Consider the following 21,239-nt stretch of genomic DNA (forward strand, 5'->3'; position numbering starts at 1 on the left):
TGTTATTTGAAAAAAATTACTATCATTCAAGAAGGAAGCTTTCTGTTCATCAAAGAATTATGAAAAACTCTATCATGATTTCCACAAAAATATTAAGCAGCACAACTGGAGGACTGGAGTAATGATAATGAAAATTCAGCTTTACCATCACATATATAAATACACATTTTAAAATATATGTATATTCAAATATAAGACAGTTATTTTAAAATAACTTATTTTAAAATATTGTAATAATATTTCACAAGTTTTTGTTTGCATAATATATATGTGTACTGTGTATATACACATATAAACACACACACATGCATCTATATATTTCAGAAAATATGTTGTTTATATATTAAATATATTTATTTATTATATAAATTATATGCATATAAATATAGACATGTAAATATTTTCAATACATATAATGTATGTATGTGTATTTATATATAGATAATAAATATACACAGAACACACACATATATTATGCAAAGCAAAACTTTTGTTTTGGATGCGATTAATCGTTTGACAGCACTAATGGTAATTACAGAATTGTAGTCTTTTAGTCACACTACAAAACAGTCCTTTCTTGTAAGCTGGCAGTGGCACTAATAAAAGTTCTATTTCTGGACCGTTATCATTGCATTCCTCACTAGTGAGGTGATATTCTGCTGCTCACAGAGATGAGATAGAAAGAGACATATTACTTTGAGATAAGATACATCTATTTTTATATTTGACCTGTCACATAGCACATAAATGAAGCTTTTGTCATCGTTTAACAAATGGTAAAGATTAGCTTAATGTTTTTAACACTCATTCTTTCTAGATGTTGGCAGTTTTGCATTGATCGTATCATTTTCAATCCTTGTGAATGTCAGAGCCTTTTCCAGAGCCGAAGATGCCAAATTGGGGAGCCAAGTGTGCGGCCTGTGAGAAGACGGTTTACCATGCTGAGGAGATCCAGTGCAATAGCCGGAGCTTCCACAAAACCTGCTTCATCTGCAGTAAGTCCACAAAACATTCGTAAATTGAATGATACTCTTACCCTGAAAGATCAAGTTTGTATGGTTTAAGATTTTCCTTGTGGGTTTGAAACATTTTAAGATGACGTCACCAGACATGTCTTTCAGGCAGGTACCAAATAATAAAAATAAAAGCATTATGAACAGAGCAGTTTTAACTACACACACACACACACACACACACACACAGGTTTTTTTGTTGAATATGGTTTATTCACTGGCTTCAGAAATATATTGATTGAGCAGTTTTACACACACACACACACACACACACACACACACACACACACACACACACACCACACACACAAATGAGGAAAAACCAGTGGGATAAAGAAGAGCAAAATGTAAAATCAAACTAAATTAAACAAATACATTAAAATAAGTTGTTAAAACATAAAAACATGTGCATCCTTTGGCCCTTGGGCCCATCAGTATGCTTGCCAAACATATGCATGTATACAAGTGGCTCAGTGGTAGAGCATTGCATTAGCAGCGCAAAAGGTTGTGAACACATGTTAGGTTAAAAAAAAAAAAAAATTGTATAGCCTGAATGCACTGTAAGTTGCTTTGGATAAAAGTGTCTGATAAATGTAAATGTAAAACAAATATGTACCTTTATGTCTTGCATTCAACTATAAAATCTTTTGTCCAATAACATCAGCATTTTAGGATGGAGCAAAGTGTTTTAGTACTAATACTAATAATATATTTATATAATGTTTTTATTTATTTCAAGTAAAGGTGCAGCATTAACTCTTAAAGGCTTGAGTCGTGCCAGAAAGCGTGGTGATAGTCAGTCTGAGACAGGTAACACAAACACCCCTGCAGTTCGCCGCCATTCAAGGGCCTGTTTCCATCTGCTGCGGATGCTTTGGTCTCCCAGAGCCTCTTATTCATCCAGCCCAAAATTAGACACAAAGGCAAGCTCCCATGAGCCTCTTGAGCCGCCCTGGCTGAAAGTGCAGCAGCTGACGAACACAGACAGGAGATGCCAGGCTTCTGAAGGAGCTGCGAGATCACGCTCCTGCTGTCTCTCGCAACAGCTTCAACAAGAGATTTTATGTTGCAAAAATATTTCTGTTTTAAATAAAGGCTGTTCTTTTGAACTTTCTATTCATCTCAGAATGCTAAAAAAGACAGTCCAGACAGTCTGGTTTCAACACTAATAAGAATAAATATTTTTGAGCAGCAAATCAGCATAATAGAATGATTTCTGAAGGATCATGTGACACTGAAGACTGCAGAAATTATGCTGAAAATTCAATTTATGATTTAAAAATGTATTTTATATGAAGTTATTTAAAATTGTAATAATATTTCACAATATTACAGTTTTCACTGCATTTTTATCAAATAAATGCAGCCTTGAGCCAAAGATACTACTTTTAAAATAAAATGTTTGAATTGTGAGTATTTATAATTTTACGTGTCTTTACAGTCATATTTTAAAACAGAGTTTTTTTGTTCTCTAGTGGATTGTCATAAAGGTTTGGACAGCACTACAGTCGCAGCACAAATTTACTGCAAATCCTGCTACTGCAAGAAATATGGTCCAAAAGGTTATGGGCATGGCCAGGGCGCCGGAGCCTTGAGTTCTGACCCCATCAATAATGAAGAACCTCAGCATCAAGAGTATGTCATGGAAATATCTTTAAAATATGTGACCCTGGACCACAAAACCAGTCATAAGTTTCAATTTATCGAAATTGAGATTTATACATCACCTGAAAGCGGAATAAATAAGCAAAATATCTCCATGGAACATGATCTTTACTTAAGGTCCTAATGATTTTCGGCATTAAAATAAAAATCTATAATTTTGACACATTCAATGTATTCTTGGCTATTGCTACAAATATACCCCAGTGACCTAAGACCACTTTTGTGGTCCAGGGTCACATATAATCTTAAAGGAACAGTTCACCTAGAAATGTAAATTAGCTGAAAATCTACACACCCTCAGACCATCCAAGTTGTAGAGGAGTTTTTTTCTTCATCAGAACAGATTTGGAGAAATTTAGCATTACATCACTTGCTCACCAATGGATCCTCTGCAGTGAATGGGTGCCGTCAGAATGAGAGCCTAAGCATCTAATGAAGTGAAAAGCTGTTTATTAAAAAACAAACAAAACAAACAAACAAACAAACAAAAAACCATCAGAAAGGTGTTTTAACTTTATTTCTGTCAGTAATACATGATAGCGTGATTAGAACTGTTTTAGACTCCTTTTGCTTGTAAACAGTGCTTGATCTGTGCATATTTCTCTCCTGATTCAGATGAGATGACTTTTTAATTGGAAGAAGCAATATAATTAATAGAGGACTTGTATTTTAGCCAGAAGCAATGGTTTAAAGTTAAAAAGCCTAAATGATGGATTTCTTTCTTACAAACATTGTTGTGTGGATTCTTGTGATGTTTTTATCAGCTGTTTGGACTCAGCTGTTCTGACGGCACCCATTCACTGCAGAGAATCCTTTGCGATCAAGTGATGTAATTCTAAAATTCTTAATTAAAGTAATAAATTAAATTTGAGCCAGTTTTTATTTTTGTGTGAACAGTTCAGATAGACTACCACTTTAATTAGTAGAATTTACTGTAGAAGAAGAGTTATTGTTATTGTTGTTTTGTGATTCTTATGCATATGTTTTTATGTTAAGGCCCAAAGCTCCCAGTCTTGCATCTGCTAACTCAAACCCAAACAAGTTTGCAAAGAAGTTTGGGAGCACAGATCGCTGTCCTCACTGCTCTAAAGTGGTTTATGCAACAGAGAAAGTTATGGGCGCTGGAAAGGTAAAACTACAGCTAAAATTAAAGCAAGAAGCTGACTCAGAGTTTTGATACATTTCACTCTGATATAATATGAAATATATTAATATTAAGCCATTCAAACAGAAATATAAGCATATTTTGAGAACGTGTTCCCTTCTCAGCACTTCTGCAATATGCTGCTGTCACAGGTCAGCGCTGTGTAAAGCACATTTCACCGTAGTAATTTATCAGACTGTGACTGGTTCTGATCCAACAGCCCTGGCACAAAACCTGCTTCCGCTGTTTATTGTGTGGGAAGAGCCTGGAATCCACCACGGTGACGGATAAAGACAGAGAGCTTTATTGTAAAGGTACAATCCATCAAATGAGACTGCACCATCTCTGCCAGCTCAATCTCTTTAATAGCACTTAACCAATCAATAGATACTCTGTTCTGAGTTTTCTCACAATTGTGCAATTATCTCTCGCAATTCTGAGAAAGTACCATTTTAATTTTGTTCCATGGCAGAAATGGGCTTCCATGGATATTTGCATTAAAATTAAAATAAATAAATAAATAAATAACAGAGTTTGTAAAATATTGCTGAACACTACATTCTCAGAAAAAAAAAAAAGTACAAAAGCTGTCACTGGGGTGGTATTCTAGGGTACAAAAGCCAAAAAGTACATCTTTGTACCTTATTTACCTCTAGATGGTATCACCCCAGTCAGTCTTTTGTCATGCCTCAATGTCACACATCAACATAGCGTAATTTTTTTTTTTACACACTGTACAGCAATGGCTATTTTTTTCATGATTGTAAGGGGTATGTTTAGGGTTGGGGTAGGTGTAGACGTTAATAAAACACAATCTAATAGGTAGAAAATTAATTTCATTGTTCGTTTCCAGTCGAAGCTGTATCCCTTCTAGCCGCAACCTACAGCATCTGAATAGGACTGTCAAAATCTAACCCCTAGCGGCAGCCTTGATGTATTTTTTTGCATGTTCAGTGAAGGAGCACAATAGCAAGAGATTTCTGAAGTATCAAGTGACACTGAAGACTAGAGTAAGGATGCTAAAAAAACAGCTTTGCCTCACAGGAATACATCATATTACAAAATTAATAAAACAGAAAACATTTATTATTAATTGAAGTAATATTTAACAATAATTCCGTTTTTGCTGTATTTTTTTTTAATAAAGTTGCAGCATAGGTAAGCGTAAGAGACTTATTTAAAAAACTAGACATTTATACTTTTTATATACATATTTATATATCTCCAAAACTCCTTCACTACTAGCTAATAGTGGCTGTAAGGTAAGTTACTCAGTAATAATTGGCTTTTTTACCTAGGTTTGTTGTTGTTGTTGTTTTTTGTTGTTAGATCAACAACAAATATACCTTTACCTGGAGAAACACTCGGACCAACAAATTGCAAAAGTGGTCTGATTTATTCCAAAGCACAGAGCAGGATTCAAGAACAGCATTTTTCCCATATTATGACATACTGCGTAATAAAGTATAATGAACAGAATTGAGAACCGCAGTAAAGAGCGAGCTTATGCTATCAGGCACGGCCCTGTACTACACAGTGGTTATTAAAAGGTATAAAAAAAAGATCAACTGCCACTGAAATGATACTTATATGATACTAATAGCTAATAAAATATATTAAATGATATGATTCGTCTTGCACGTATAATGCTATAAATGTTGTGGTTGTAATGCATCTGATCGTAGCGTTTTGAAGTCATTTCAAATGCGTTTTGACTCAACGAGGGAAGTACGATTCTCAAAATTTCTCTAAATTTGCAGAAATAAAATTGCTCTGATTTACAAATCTTTTCACATTGAGCATACATATAGTGGTCACTTCCTGTAAAAGGACTTGGAGTAAAAACCAAAACGTGATCTTACCGTACCTTACAAAATATTTCTGTTCAAAATATATCAGTGTGCTTATAAACATGTATTCATCCTTATGTACAACTTAAACTGTAAGGCAAAATCTAACCTTGAACGCACATCACATATACTATATTTCCCTCAAATACAAAAGGCGCATGTTCTTTCAAATAGAACAAATGATTATCCAAATTAGCATTCAGTCTGTTCTTCATTTCCAACATCAAAAAGGCATTAAAATCAAACCAATGGCTCCAGAAATGAGGACGTCGCTCTCCCTGAGTGGGTGACTGATCGCTGGGGGTCAAACAGCATCGGGGCCGCTGAACATGGGGTGGTCTCTGCTGAGACCCATGGGATACTGCTGAGTCCAGTCCAGCACCACTGGCTTACAGAGACCACAGCAGCGCCACTGGAAGAAGTTCACCAGGTTCCTCACCACACCAAGACTACGAGAGAAGAAACACGATTAAAAATAAGAACTTTATGAGTGTTATAAACCCTATACTAATGAAAACGAGCTTACTTGAACGGGTTTTGTCTGAGAGAGAAGGCTTGAGGGAGTTTTCTCTGTCTGTGCATCAGGTTCGCTCTCTCGGCCGTCGTCAGCCCGAGAAACGTGATCTGTGAGGAAACAAAGCAAACCATGAAGAGTCTGTGCATACATTTGTGTAAAATCAAGACATACAGTCCTCCACTTTTAAAGGGATACTCCACCCCAAAATAAATATTTTGTCATTAGTCACTTACCTCCATGTCGTTCCAAACCCGTAAAAGCTTTGTTCATCTTCGGAACACAATTTAAGATATTTTGGATGAAAACCGGGAGGCTTGTGACTGTCCCATAGACTGCCAAGTAAATAACAGTGTCAGTGTCCAGGAAAGTATGGAAGACATTGTCAGAATAGTCTGCCATCTGCCATCAGTGGTTCAACCATAACGTTATGAAGCGACGAGAATACTTTTTGTACGCGAAGAAAACAAAAATAATGACTTTATTCAACAATTTGTCTCTCCGCATCACTGTAGCGCCATTTTGGAGAATATCCACTGAACGCAGGCAGCTTACGCTCTTCTGTGTCAGCCGCGCTGCACGGATGCGCTGTTTTTGTTCAAATCAAAGTGTAAATACAGGTAGAAAACATATCCTTGAGGCGCGGCCGACACAGAAGAGCGTACGCACTATGCAGTTTGCGTTCAGTGGATATTCTCCAAAATGACGCTACGGTGATGTGGAGAGACACAGAGGAGACGGATTGTTGAAGTCGTTATTTTTGTTTTCTTCGTGTACAAAAAGTATTCTCGTTGCTTCATAATGTTACGGTTGAACCACTGATGGCAGATGGAGTATTCTGACGACGTCTTTGATACTTTCCTGGACCTTGACACTGTTATTTATTTGGCAGTCTATGGGACAGTCACAAGCCTCCCGGTTTACATCCAAAATATCTTATATTGTGTTCCGAAGAAGTTCCAAAATTGTGTATCCCTTTAAGACTTTCCACTATTAACCACTATGCTAGTGTGAGAAGATGTTCCTAATGCCTGTTCGTTAATCATGTGAGAAATTCAATCTCCTCCTAAAACACTACAGACATATGAGAAGGTCATGAGAAGGTACACATTTTAAAAGATTTACATATTTTTTTAAACTTAAATTTCGCACAACTCTTTAACAAATATCATTACTATTTAGTGTTATATTAGTATTATTTACATACTATTATAGTATTAATGTTTTGAATTGGCTTTTATTCTAAAATGTCAGTTTTAGGCATTTTTTATATGCTTTTTATTTTTTATATTTCTATTAACTTTATTTTTTATTTCAGTGGTAGTTTCATTGAAAATGTTCAGGCTTAACTTAAAAAAAATTGTTTTAGTTGGTTGGCAAGGCAACATTACTAATCTTTGTTTAAGATTTAATTTAGTATTTATATTTTATTTCAATTAACAAAAAATAAAAAATAATTTTAAAAGGTCTTTAAAGTCAGTTCTGTATGTAGGATTGATTGCAGTCCAAATTCAAAATATTGGAGACAGGTTTTTTTTTCACCTGGCCCCTCCTCCTCAGACTTGCACACGCAGGTTGCCAGATGATGACACCAACAAGAAGTGACCCCTTTCGTTTAGCACCTTCCATGACTGAAATAAAATGCGCCAACTGGCAAACCCTGGCACCAAAGTACAAGTGGGTAAACTGGCCGTGGGCGGGTTACACCAGTGTTGCCAAGTCCGCGAAATTGTGCTACTTTAATACTGTTGCCGCGGGTTGTTTTTCATGTCCACGGGTTGAAGTGACCCCAATAATGCGATATTCAGCCCCTGGAATGCGAATTTTACTGGAGGACCCCCGCCGAAAAACACGTTTTTTCCCCCCTGGAGATTGGGCTAGTTTTGAGTAGCAATTGGGCGGATTTTGTTTGCGAAAACCTGGCAATCCTGTGTTACACAGACCAAAACCGAGACAGACACTCCAGGCCAGAACGCACATTTTCAAAGGAGAATAACTGACTGTAGCAATGTTTTTCAGATAAACAAGTATGTTAACTTAGCATGATTCTTAAATATCTGCAAACATATTATGGTATTTTTATGCTTTAGTAGAGTCAAAAACTTACATACAGCACCTTTAACAATACCCACACTTTTAATAACTTTAATATAATTTCATAATAAAGACCACTTATCAGTCTTCACTCTTTGTTCAAAGCTGCTGTTATATTTTTGTAGAAAGAGGCCGCAAGACATTGATGACTAATACTTATGTTTTATAAGTTTCAGTCTGATGAAGTTGATATTAGGTAAATAAAATATCAGGGCATAATTCAGAAAGCAAGCATACTAGATTTCTATGTACTACCTACATATCATACTTATTTAAACATGATTGATTTCATGTTATGCTAAATTCTAGGCAAAGGAGTGAAGAAATGCCATTGTATCTGTCATCAGTCATAGCACCCTCTGGTTCTTATGTCCTAATATACAGTATTTGGCCAGAAGTGCTGATATTTAGCTGGGATTTTTCACAGTTTATAGCACATCATCATGTCATTCACCTGGTAGAGCTGCACCAAAAGCAGGATGGAGGCCCAGGAAGCATTTAAGAAAGCAAAGCAGAAGATGTAGAGCACCCAGGGAGAGCAGCCTGTCAGAGTGGTCACCACCCCCCAGACGCCCTCCTCTGTGTAGTGCGGTGGACAGTGTTTGGACCAGTCTACACACAGAAAAACACACAATTCTTTAAATGAACATTTTCTTCTGGCGAGACTAAAAATGCAAGATGTAGCCTAGTATTTTACAGACATCAACTATTCATTTGGGAACTAGTCTTGGTGAGCATTAGAGACTTTATTCAAAAACAAAAATTGTACTGACCACAAACTTTTGAATGGTAGTGTACATTCAAGTTCAAGTGGTAACTTACACGTGATACTGCCGTAGAACATCCATATGCAGAGGAAGTTCAGAGCAACCAGGAAAAGCACAAAGTACGGGTGATTTCTGGCCCCTGTAAAAGGAGGTTTGCATGAGTGACTCATAATGACAGCAAAAAATGAGAGAAAATGAAGTCTATGCTATAAAACACCATAATTTGTGCATGTCACCTATGCAGCCATTGATCCAAATGGAGTGGTGGTCTTGTTTAGCGACACAAGCGTTACAGGAAAAGCAGTGATTTGCTCTCATTGGCTTCCTCATCTGCAAAAACAAGGTTTTTAAGCTCTATAGGAAACTCTGAAGAATGTTTACAATGTATGTTCCTGTTAGTACTACGGTAAAACCATGCAGATTTCCAAACCATGGCCTTTTGGTTAGTGCACATGCTTGGACTCATTTGGTCATAATGCTTTGAGAAGGTAACAAGTCTGAATTTATCTTGCATCATTTCCCAATCCAGTTTTCTTTTCATCATTTGCCCTCTCTATCTTGTCACTTAAAAGAGATAACTTACCATACATGAAGTACAAAATATCCTGGGATCCAGACAGCCTGCCTCTGCCAGAACCACAATATTCTACAGAGAGACAGATGAACATATTAAAGAGTGTAAGAACCTAAAGGAATCGTTGGGTCAAACAATGCAACTGACTCCTCCAATTCAAACCGTCTTATAAATCAGAAAACGCTGACCGCAACAAGCATGTATGAAGAGCAAGAATATTAAAATCATTCTGTTTAAACATATATTAAAAAAACAAAATAAAATATTTACATATGATTATATTTAAATTTAAAGTTCTTTAAAAAATCCAAATAAATAAAAATCAGTACTGCACAAACCATACAAATTAATATGCATAAATAAATATGTTATTCATACATATCTAGATTTGCTGCATTGATTTTAATGTATGCTACATATGTTATTAATAGATATTTATACATATTTTTTGCTGTACTGATTTTAACTTATGCACATTTTTTGTTATCTTTTAATTATTCTCAGTATCATTTCCTTTATTATTATTTTTAAGTTGCTTCTATAAATAAATTAATTGATTAATTAATTAAGAATATACATATATATGAGAAAACAAAGCCTATTTTTAGGGACATGCCTGTGTTGTTTTCTGCCCCAAAACTGAAAAAAAAAAAAAAAAAAAAAAATTTACATAAAAAAAAAAAAAAAAAAAAAAAAAAAAAAAAGTGACAGGCTTTTTTTCATTACATTCACCCCATACATCTCATAAGTATAATATTATATAATCACTGACACATCTAGTTTGAGTTACAAGTTGATTCAGGTTATTACTCAAACCAGCAAGAATCTCACAGAAGCAGCATCCAGACCATCCAGAATCTCAACTGGTACATGTGTAGCACCAAGCCAGCCAATCACATCCAGAGTCTTACCTTCTTCTTCTCCTCCTCGGTTGCCTTGACGATGCCAGGGTCTGTCCTGCAGGAGCGGAGGTAGTAATACAGTAAGGCTGTGATGTTGATAGTGAAGAGCATCTGAACCGTAGCGCTCGGGTCATGTGAACGAGGCATGTTAAGGTCTCCACAAACACCCAACACATACAACTATAATAACTCAGGGTTGAACATGAGGTGGATCTATAAAACCCATCACGGCTGGTATAAACACATCTGCATGAAAGTTATGATCAGTTTCAAATGTCTGGGTATTATTCAAGGATATCAGGCAGAAACCACAAGCCCCAGGTGACCACCATCCAGAAGATCGAAGCCATGAGACCTGTGGCGGGAATCAAAGACCGGACCGCCACAGTTGCAAACTGCCTACAGAAACAAACCACACGAACAGGACAGCATTGTAGGACACTTTCAAGAGTGGGCACAACAGCTTCTTTTTGTTCTGACCTCTTACTCTGCCTGTGTACTGTAGATATTTAATTGGCAGTGTCAGGTTAAACCAGTGGTTTTCAATCCTGGTCCTGGGGACCCTCTGTTGTCATCTCTAGTCTGAGACATACAGAAAAGCAGAGGGTTCCCAAAAACCACTGGGCTAAACAGAGATGTATTACTGAGCTTACAGCGCCCTCGTGAGGAAGTCAATATAATTGCACACATAATTATTTTGTTTACAGCATTATCAAATGTATGTGCAATGGCACTGCAAATTTTATCAAGCCCTTCACACAGAGACATACTGTCATGATCTCTCTCACTGTCTCTCTCTCTCTCTCTTTTTTTAAAAAAGATTTCAATACCAAGCAATTCACAAAGCTTTTTTTTTTCAGACAATCTGCAGAATTCAGAATAATTTTTACTTAATAAAAAAATTTAAATTTTTATATTTAAATGTACAAATATTTATATTAAAATCAGGGCAATTTAAATTAGGTAAATTTAAAATTTTATTGAATATATTTTTGTTTAATATCTATTTGTTTTAAATAAAATTATTTTACATACATACATATTGGAACATATCTATATACATAAAATATTTATTTTGCTGTACTGATTTTAATTCATGCTTCTTTACTCTCTCTCTCTCTCTATATATATATATATTAGGGCTGTCAAATGATTAATCACATCCAAAATAAAAGTTTTGTTTACATAATATATGTATGTGTACAGGGTATATTTATTATGTATATATAAATACACACACATATATTTAGAAAATATTTACATGTATATACATTTATATATTTATATTCTTATATTTTATATATATATAAATATATTTAATATATAAAACATAACATATTGTACTAAATATATACATGCATGTCATGTATTTATATATACATAATAAATATACACAGTATACACACATCTATTATGTAAACAAAACTTTATTTTGGATGTGATTAATCGTGATTAATCATTTGACATATATATATATATATATATATATATATATATATATATATATATATATATATATATATACATATATATATATATATATATATATATATATATATATATATATATATATATATACACACACAAAAAAAAAATAGTTTATTAATTTTTTTCTTTCTTTCTTTATAAAATATTTTTCAGATTATATTTACCAAAACAATAATAATAAAAAAATTGTTTCTTGATTGATTCCTTATGCAAATGCAATACGGTGTGCATAGTTTGTTGCAAATGTTATATTTTATGTGTTATATTAAAAGGATAGTTCACCCAAAAATGAAAATTGTGTAATTAATTGCTCACCCTCATTGATCTTTGTCAGTTAAGGTTGAACCACTGACGTCACATGGACTATTTTACCGATGTTCTTACTACCTTTCTAGGTCTGGGAACATTTCAGTTACATTGCTGTCTATGGAGGGTCAGAAAGGTCTCGAATTTATAACATAACAGGTTTTTCACTTCAGACAGACAAACTGTCACATAAAATACAGTGCAAAAATTGCTAAGATTAAAAATGATGAGCAATATTGTAGTTACTGGACCATTTAAACCTTTATGTAGGATATGTCAGCGTGTTTGTTGCTGCTCAAACGACACCTTGAAGTGAGGTTGATCACAGCTATGATGCAGGCCAGCAGCACACCCTTCAGTAACCAGGACTCCGTCTTCATGTCTAGTACGGAACCGATGGCTCCGACCACAACAAGACTGAACACACACAGCAGACAGACCTGGAACACACACGGTCACACACTCGCAGTCTGAATAATGAAGTCTTTTCAACTGCGATGAAAGATCAGGGTTACAGCAGAGGAATGTGGGTCAGAGAACAAGTGGAATGTTATTTTCTTGTTTAATAAAAGCCTAAAAATGGAGAATTCTCCAGGGCCAAACACACATTATGTGAGAAATTGGATGCTTTTGTTTCTGAAAGCTTAATTCAAGGTTAAATACAGCCCTGGGATTTCAAGTACTTGCCTCACATCTTTAATAAGGTTAGTGAGAGCGGTGTGTGTGTGTGTGTGAGTGTGTGTGTGTGTGTGTGTGTGTGTGTGTGTGTGTGTGTGTGTGTGTGCATGTGTATGTAGATCTGTGTTTTTCGAGTTTCCCGGAACAATTGTTACAAATCCAACAATTAAAATTAAATATACATTATACATATACATTGCACAAATGCATCTAATTTACCAAATTAGAGGTTTGATCAAATTCAAAATACCTGAATAATCAGAATAATACTCCAGATTTTAGTGCATTAAATCTAGATTACGAAGTAAAACTTTTTTCTAATCTGAACTTGTTGGCCTGAGTGTGTCTGAGCATGAGTGTACCTTGTATCTGTTGAGCAGTTTGAGACACGTAGAGTTGGCTTTCATGCGCTCTGTCTTCACCACACTGAGCATGTGAATGAGCAGAGGGCTGTGCACCTGGTGTGCCAGGTCAAGGGGTGTGTGACCCTGAAAATAACACAGAAACATCAGTTAAAATGAACACAAAGTAAAGCTCAACTTTCAAACTGAACGGCCAGGTGAGTAAAGAGCATTGCTTTGGAACCAGTTTCATAGCTATGGAGAAACACTTCTCTTTTGCTCTGCCAGTTTAAACTGTATCATTATGGCTGTGGAATTAGTGACTGGACATGTAATAGCAAGCAATAAGATGTTAAAAACGTATGAATGGAATGAATGTGAGCACTTTCAAAAAGTAAAGGCCAGTCTTGACTGCAGACATTTTGACTTCCATTATATTTTTTGCCCAAACTATGGAAGTTATTTGGGAACCAAAACCATTTGCTTAGCAGTATTTTTCAAAATATCAAAGAAATAGTCATACAGGTTTGGAACGACATGACGGGGAATAAATAATAACAGAATTTTAATTTCTGGATGAACCGTCTCTTTACAGTGCCCCTATTAGAAATTACCTTTCATGCGAATGTGAATTTCAAGTGAATGAAAACATCCTGCAAAGTTTTTAATCTGAAAGTGCACCGTGTATAAAGTTATTGTCTCTTAAAAGAAAGAGTCGACTCTGAGTCATTGAAACGAGTCATTTTTAAAACGAATCCCAAGCCTTTTGAGTTGATGCCAACATGAAACATTAGCATATTTCCCGCCCACATGTTGGTCTGAATGAAAATGGAAATTCATTCTCTGCCACTAGGTGGCGCTTTTGGAGCAGTAAAAAGAGAGGTTTCCCCAGTAACGGCTGTACATAAAGCAGCTCACAAACGCTGCTTTATCAGGCATTACAGACATGATGAAATGAAAATGATACCAATCACCACAGATTAGCATCACGCAAAGGAGGGGTTTGGAAAAATTAATCGCTGAGTGAATCGTTTGGGAGTCGTTGAGCAAGTACGGTAAAAATAAATGCATATTATAAGACAATGAAAGTGTTTTGACCTGGCAATCATGTCAACCTGTTGTTGGGGATTCCCAAAACTAAAATATGAACCTTTCATTACCCATAACAGGGGCACTTTAAGGGCTTAAGTGCACGCTTACATTGGCATTCTCCAGGTCAATGCTGGCTCCAGCTTCCAGCAGGATGTGGACCGAATCAACGTTTCCAGCCAACACCGCGCAGTGCAGAGGTGAGTTTCTGTTCACTTTATCAACCGCATTCACTGAAGCGTTGCACTTTATCAGGAAGTTTGTGGGCTCAGGTCTGTGTTTCAAAAAAACCAAAACGACAAGATGTGAGAAGAGAAAAATATCAGGACAGAAAAGTGCCTAACCACAGCCTAACGTTACAAGATGATATCTGCTATACTTTACGATATCTGAGCTAGACGTTTTGAGTAAAGCTTCCAAAATTAACACTCACTGTAGGCCATTCATCTTGCCTGTACAAAATGAAAAGATGCCTATAAATTAGAAATTTAGGAGTTGGTGAGACATTTTAATATTTTTGAAAGAAGTCTCTTATTTATGCTCATCGAGGGTGTATTTATCTGCATCTCTACATGTGTTAAATTAAAAAAAAAAAAGTTTCATAGTTACCTTATAATTGGCAGAGGTAAAAAAACAAACAAAAACAAAACAAAACAAAAAAATAATACAAACTCCACAGCTTGATTGAGTTGACTGGTCATCTTACCCAATGATTTTTTGTGCTGCCAACATTAGTGGAGTTTGTCCATTTATGTCTGGCGAATCCACTTCCTACAACAACACGGGAACAAGAACAGTATTCAGCCGCATTACTCAGTATAAAACCCTTTGTTTAAAATGTCACTGTGTGCTTGTGTCACACCTGTCCTTTGGCCATAAGGTACGCAGCGATGGGCATATGCTGGAAGAGCACAGCCAGATGGAGACCCCGATACCCTTCACCATCTGCTAATGATGGATCGGCTCCATATCGCATCAGCTGAATGACCATCGACAAATGACCCTGTCTGTTCAGGGGTCACCAGGAACAACAACAGCAGATATAAAACACACTCAAGTGCCACTTTCAAGCAAATGCTGCTAGAACCAACATCTTTCAAAGCCATTTTTGCACTGGTTTTAATTAACAGTGTTTTGGTTATTTTAGTGTATGAATGCAGATCAGTCAGTTCTTCAAGATCACACAAGTGTAGTTCATTACATATACTAGGACATGTTCCACTGTGTAAGGTCATTGCTGTATATATCTGAAACGTACCGTATGGCCCAGTGGAGTGGTGTTGAATTCAGGTCACCGCCTAGCTGGTCTATGACGGCTCCTTTAGATATGTAGTATCTGTGAAACACAGCAGAACATGTGCAAATACAAGTACGAATAGGTTTAATATGAGAAGTGATTTAGGTGTTGCAACTGTTTAATAGTAATGTACACTGGCTGCCAAAAGTTGGGAATAATTCATTTTTTCAAAGCTTTCTGAAAGAAGTCTCTTATGCTCACCAAGGTAGGGTAGCAAAGGGGTGGAACATTTCTGGTAAATTTCTGGAAACTTTCCAAAAATCCCTGGAAGATTCCAAAAAAATCCTGGAAAGTTTCCAAAATTTCCGGAAGTTTTCAGACACTTACTAGAATTTTTTCCACCTTTTTGCAACCCTACACCAAGGCAGTATTTCCTTACAACAACAAAAAAATACAATAAAAATAGTAATATTACAGTTTAAAAATACCCGTTTTCTATTTGCATATATTTTTAAAATGTAATTTATTCCTGTCATGGCAAAGCTGAGATTTCGAATAATGCTGTATCACAAAAAGAAAAATGTATTAAATGTATTTAAACTGTTTTTAATATTGCTAATAATAATAATAATAAGAACCATTATTAGCTGAGCACCAGTAATAATAATTGTGCAGAAAATCATCATATTAGAATGATTCTGAAGGATCACTTGACACTGAATACTGGAGTAATTATGCTGAAAATTCAACTTTGCATCACATGAATAAATTAAATATTAAAATATTTCTGATCAAATAAATGCAAATGTTTATGAATTAAAATCTTAAATATTTTAAACTTATAACTGCATGAAAAAAACAAAAAAAAACATGAAAACAACAGAAACACAAATCTTACTTGACGATATCTGCGCGATTATTGATGGCGGCCCAATGGAGCGGAGTAACATTCTCTTTGTCAGGCTGCCTGACATCATAACCAGCCTCGATGAGTTCTTTACACCTCTCAAGAGCACCAAATCTACAATTTAAAACAAACAAGAGAAAGAAAGTTGCTGTTTATTTTATTTTTTTAATCAGAATTGACTTGATTGAACATGTATACCCACATACATTGCAGGATTTCTGCATGAACAAAGGATAAAAAGATCTGCATCGTTTAATGGAAATGAACTATTTGAACAGTGTGAAGCATGCAGGTGAGACAACAGATATGGACGCCGCTAGTAATGGGTGATATGGGTTTAAAAATATATCACGATGTTTCTGGTATTTATTGCGATAAAATAGGGTGCTGTGAGCATCACTGAGTACACATGTAATGTATTGATTGTTTAATTCATACTGGATGCCAGAGGGTGCCCTTGTGCAGGAACTCCACATATCCATAGCAGAAGTAATACTACTAATGACCCTCCAGGAAATCCCTAATATGGACAGATTGGGTGGGTTTGCCCCAAATTTATCTAGCATTATATTTATAATATTTTGTTTTAAGGAGTTAAAAATGGCTCTTAATTACGATTGCACAAAATATTTCTTCAAGCAATATTGGGTATTTTTTACAAGGAACATTATATTTATAATGCAATGCTTATCGACAAAGCCTTTATCACTGTATATAATACCATCATTCTGTATTATGAAACCACGTCTGGACACAAAAAGAACACTCGACTCTGTTATTAAGTTAATTTGGAGAAAAAGCATGTCAATAAATGATATCTTTGTTGGACAACGGGTTTGTAAACAGGATCATACACACGCAAAACTGTATCGCACACGTGCTACTGTAGTACATTTATTCAGAACGATTTTTTTGAGCACTGTACAGCCCTGACCAAACCAGTTCCAGACCGTAGAAGGAGTTCCTTATTTAGTGATAAACTCCTCCTACATTTCACATCCACCTTCCGCGATGTCGCTCCACACAGAAAAATGTCAACACCTAGACTTATCCAAAAAATTATTATTATTATTATTTTTGAGTGAAATGTGATCTGAGCATCAATTTTGTGAGATTCACACTTAAACGAATTCCTATAATCACACAAATACTGTTAGTGTACAGCTGTGACAAAATCTCCAGGGCGTCTTAATAACATCACCAGCAGCTAAACATTCCTCTCTGACTGTTAAGTGTAGTCCCAGTGTGTTCATTGCAAGTCAAGGGAATGAGTCTCACTGTGTCGCTTTGACGATATCCCAGGAGCTGCTGTCCTCCGGGTGAGAGACCTTCCTCGGCTGCTGTGTGGGATCGAGAGGTCCCGGGACCAGCTGGCCGTGGAAGCCACCGGGCACAAAACCACTAAATCCAGGTCCTCCATGACCGTGACTGTGGGCGTGGCCTCCGCCGTGTCCATGGCAACTGCCCCCCATGTGACCGTGGGAGTGGCCCTGTAAAATATTACAACACAAGTTATTTCTGACTAATTTTAAGATTAACATCAAATGCGCCTGATTTTGAAAATTAAACTGAATTTCAGTTCAGTTCGGTACATGTTGCTAGTGACGGTTTGGGCTCTGAATATGCTAATTAACCTTCTAATAATCTGAAAACTGTAGATGACACATAACCATGTTCGATATTTAGCCCATAATTACGGTCAGTTACTGCCAATCAAAGACAATAATCATGCTTGGGCTCGTTTTCCAGGTCTAATCAAATAATTGTATGTATAAAATGTACAGTGCGAACTGAATAGTTGATCGATCAGCACGTACACACAGGTGATCGGTTAGCAATAGATGCTAAATTAGCTTAACCGGTCTAATGAATGCATTTAATGACGAAACAAAAGAGAATATAAAACATTTTCTCTCTTACTCCGTCTCCTTCTGACCAGTCCATCACTTCTGTGCGAGGTTATAAGTGATTGATCATGAAGAATTTACGCTGACAGACTGAAGACGAGCGCGCGTTCAGCGCATCTTCCACTTCCTGGATACGAGTGACAAATCCTGCGCTCTGATTGGCCGCTTTGTCTCAGTGACGTGGCGTCTGTTAGCCTTTTTTGTATTTCCTTTCGCACAAGAGCGCATTCCTGCGTCTACAGACAGAGACGGGAGCCATCGTATGTCAAAAATGCAGATTATCGTTACATCAAGTTTCACACGTATACCAGTTAAACATACTGTACCGGTTCAGTTTGTGAAACATTATGAAAACCAAAGCATATGTGAATGAAACTGTTTTCAGGCATTGTGTGAATTTCTTAAGTAAAAAATCTAATCACACTATTCCAGGTTTCTGCAGTGCTAACAAAAAATTCCTTGGTGTTTAAATGTGCACTCGATATTGTTTGTTAATCAAAAAAATAATACATTAAAAATGTTTGATTTTTAAATAATTAAATGTAATTTTGCATGGAGATCCCAAACCTGTGAGTCCTCTAGAAAAATGTGTTTTATTTTACATGGAGAGGGTCTCCCTCCTGGGCACTTCCATGTTCATCAGTGGTTCCCATCCACATTCCTGGAGGACCCCCAACACTGCACATTTTGCATGTGTCCTTTGTCTGTCACACCCATTTTAAGTCTGTGAATCTCTGCTAATGAGCAGGTGACCTGAATCAGGTGTGTTTGATTAACATTGACAGTGACGGGGGTCCTCCAGGAGCGTGAATGGGAACCACTGGGCTACATGATATCATGCAAATACTGTTTTTGGGCAAACCCTAACACTAGGCTACTCCTAGAAAACTTGTATTCTTTTCTTCTTCTTTTTTAATGAAACTAAGTACAGTTTTCCTTTTTAATGAATCATTTTTCTAAATGTGTAGCCTAGGCTATATGTCCCCAAAGTATAATAGAGACGCATATATGTGTATAGGCCTACACTTCACGTCCACGTCACATGTGCATTTGCATTGTCGTTGGTAAAGCAACGAAAAATGTAAATACAAGATTTTAAGTAGTAACTTATGCTGACTGAATCTAGTTTAACTGGGCTGCTGCAGGTTTAAGAACACAGATGATATTGTCAGTTCAGTTTAAAGCATGGCAGTGTGGCAGATTGTCTTTTTTAGCGCATCAAACCCGTAATAAACCACACCTTTTTTTTAAAAGGTCTTGAGAAACAATTATCATTAACTGATCATTCACTAAATAAATGACCTTTTTTGACATCATATAATCCACAGGAGGAGTTATTCAAAAGCTATTTTTGAATACCTGGATGTTATAAAATGTAGTTGAATTCCTTCCTTTTCATTCCAAGATCTGGGACATAAACTTTTAAAAATAAAGGTTAAAATATAAAATATGAAGTTCCACAGAACTTTTCCATTGCACAAAAGTTTCACTAATATATACCTATTGGAACCTTTATTTTTAAGAGTGTATAGTGATCACCAGATGGCAGCATATCCTGTAAGTTACTAATGGAAGCTCCTCAGCCAGGAAAAACCCCTCTAAGCATTTTGTTGCCAGTACATAACTATTGATCATGTTGCCACAGATCAATCAAAGCCTGAAGAGATCCATCACTTCACACTCCTGTGAATTACTGTCTCCAAACCACACTCAACTGGACCTGAACCAGAGACAGATATATTACACAGTCACAGACATTTACCTAGACACATCTATCTATCTATCTATCTATCTATCTATCTATCTATCTATCTATCTATCTATCTATCTTGGTTTGTTCTTTTATAAATGCAAAATGTATTGATATTGAAATTGATGAATCTAATTTGAACAATGAACCATTGAGTTACAGGCATCTTCAGAAACCTGTTTATGAAACTGAATTCAGAGCTGGAGTAAGAATAGAAGTCCCTCTACATATATACAGCTCATTAATACCTATGGGAGACCAAGAGTTTATTAGCATAATTAATTTAATCAGCAGGGGCGCCATGTAATCTCTCTCTTTTTTATTCCAGGGCTGAGAGAACATAATTACATTGACGAGATTGATGTATTTACATTGTTCTCCAGCCTCATTAACGGTAATGTATGCGACCCAGCGCTCAAACCATTGTGAAATATCTCTGAAGTCAAGGCCCTAAAAGGAAGTCCCTACAAAGGAAGTATGTATTATGGATTTATGAGAGCCTTAGGAGGGCAGCCGTATTGAAGTGATAAAACACACAAGTATGGATGACATAGCTAGTCACAACTCGTGTACTATAACAAAACCATATTAGTTTCCTGTAGCAGACATATTCCTCGTATTCACACTCTTCCAATCCTCACAGAACCAGCACAGTTCATCTAAAATCTCATTAGTATGTAATGGCAGTACAGAGGGGTTAAAGATGTCTGCAGGCATGATGCTGAGCTTTTGTCTCCATCTGTCTCGTGTGTGTTTAGCGCTCTTACATGAGCATGTCGCACGGCGGACATCATGAACTAATGAGCTAAAAAATGGTGGGCCGCCACACTTTGAACTTCCTGTATTCCACCACACATTTCACTTTAAGCTTACAAAATATGCTTGATATTAATTTGTGAAGGTGCAAACGTGCTAAAACGATACACGGGACACTATTAGTACTCTTACTCTTGATAGATTTCCAACTGAATGCAAGTGAAAATCTTGAGCTTGGGTTATATATAAAAAAGACA

The 21,239-nt window shown here is 36.2% G+C and overlaps 2 protein-coding genes across 2 annotated transcripts; one reads left to right on the forward strand and one right to left on the reverse strand.

Moving 5' to 3' along the window:
* The first annotated feature begins 889 nt into the window (after nucleotides 1-889).
* On the forward strand, nucleotides 890-3,989 carry LOC122137795 (cysteine and glycine-rich protein 3-like). Its single transcript, XM_042726736.1, has 4 exons — nucleotides 890-995; nucleotides 2,489-2,648; nucleotides 3,675-3,807; nucleotides 3,948-3,989. The coding sequence occupies exons 1-4, from the start codon at nucleotides 890-892 to the stop codon at nucleotides 3,987-3,989; spliced, it is 441 nt and encodes a 146-aa protein (XP_042582670.1).
* Nucleotides 3,990-5,199: 1,210 nt separating this feature from the next.
* Nucleotides 5,200-19,148, reverse strand: LOC109093012 (zinc finger DHHC-type palmitoyltransferase 13). Its single transcript, XM_042727189.1, has 18 exons — nucleotides 19,044-19,148; nucleotides 18,490-18,712; nucleotides 17,848-18,059; nucleotides 16,561-16,683; nucleotides 15,684-15,761; nucleotides 15,288-15,432; nucleotides 15,132-15,196; nucleotides 14,537-14,699; nucleotides 13,358-13,483; nucleotides 12,624-12,757; nucleotides 10,822-10,922; nucleotides 10,533-10,657; nucleotides 9,631-9,693; nucleotides 9,284-9,377; nucleotides 9,103-9,186; nucleotides 8,735-8,892; nucleotides 6,199-6,296; nucleotides 5,200-6,121 (listed from the first exon to the last, which is right to left on the reverse strand). The coding sequence occupies exons 2-18, from the start codon at nucleotides 18,511-18,513 to the stop codon at nucleotides 5,977-5,979; spliced, it is 1,938 nt and encodes a 645-aa protein (XP_042583123.1). The 5' UTR covers nucleotides 18,514-18,712; nucleotides 19,044-19,148; the 3' UTR covers nucleotides 5,200-5,976.
* Between the last annotated feature and the right edge of the window lie 2,091 nt (nucleotides 19,149-21,239).

This window comes from Cyprinus carpio, chromosome B7 (assembly GCF_018340385.1).
Source record: "Cyprinus carpio isolate SPL01 chromosome B7, ASM1834038v1, whole genome shotgun sequence".
NCBI lineage: Eukaryota > Metazoa > Chordata > Actinopteri > Cypriniformes > Cyprinidae > Cyprinus > Cyprinus carpio.

Bases quoted from the DNA above. Each gene is read 5' to 3' on its own strand.
- LOC122137795 (XM_042726736.1), top strand. From the start codon at position 890: ATGCCAAATTGGGGAGCCAAGTGTGCGGCCTGTGAGAAGACGGTTTAC. The intron at 996-2,488 runs GTAAGTCCACAA...TTTGTTCTCTAG, and splicing joins CAAAACCTGCTTCATCTGCA to TGGATTGTCATAAAGGTTTG. The intron at 2,649-3,674 runs GTATGTCATGGA...TTTTATGTTAAG, and splicing joins GAAGAACCTCAGCATCAAGA to GCCCAAAGCTCCCAGTCTTG.
- LOC109093012 (XM_042727189.1), bottom strand. From the start codon at position 18,513: ATGGACTGGTCAGAAGGAGACGGA. The intron at 15,762-16,560 runs GTAAGATTTGTG...TGTGTTTCACAG, and splicing joins AATCGCGCAGATATCGTCAA to ATACTACATATCTAAAGGAG. The intron at 13,484-14,536 runs GTAAGCGTGCAC...TGTTATTTTCAG, and splicing joins TTGACCTGGAGAATGCCAAT to GGTCACACACCCCTTGACCT.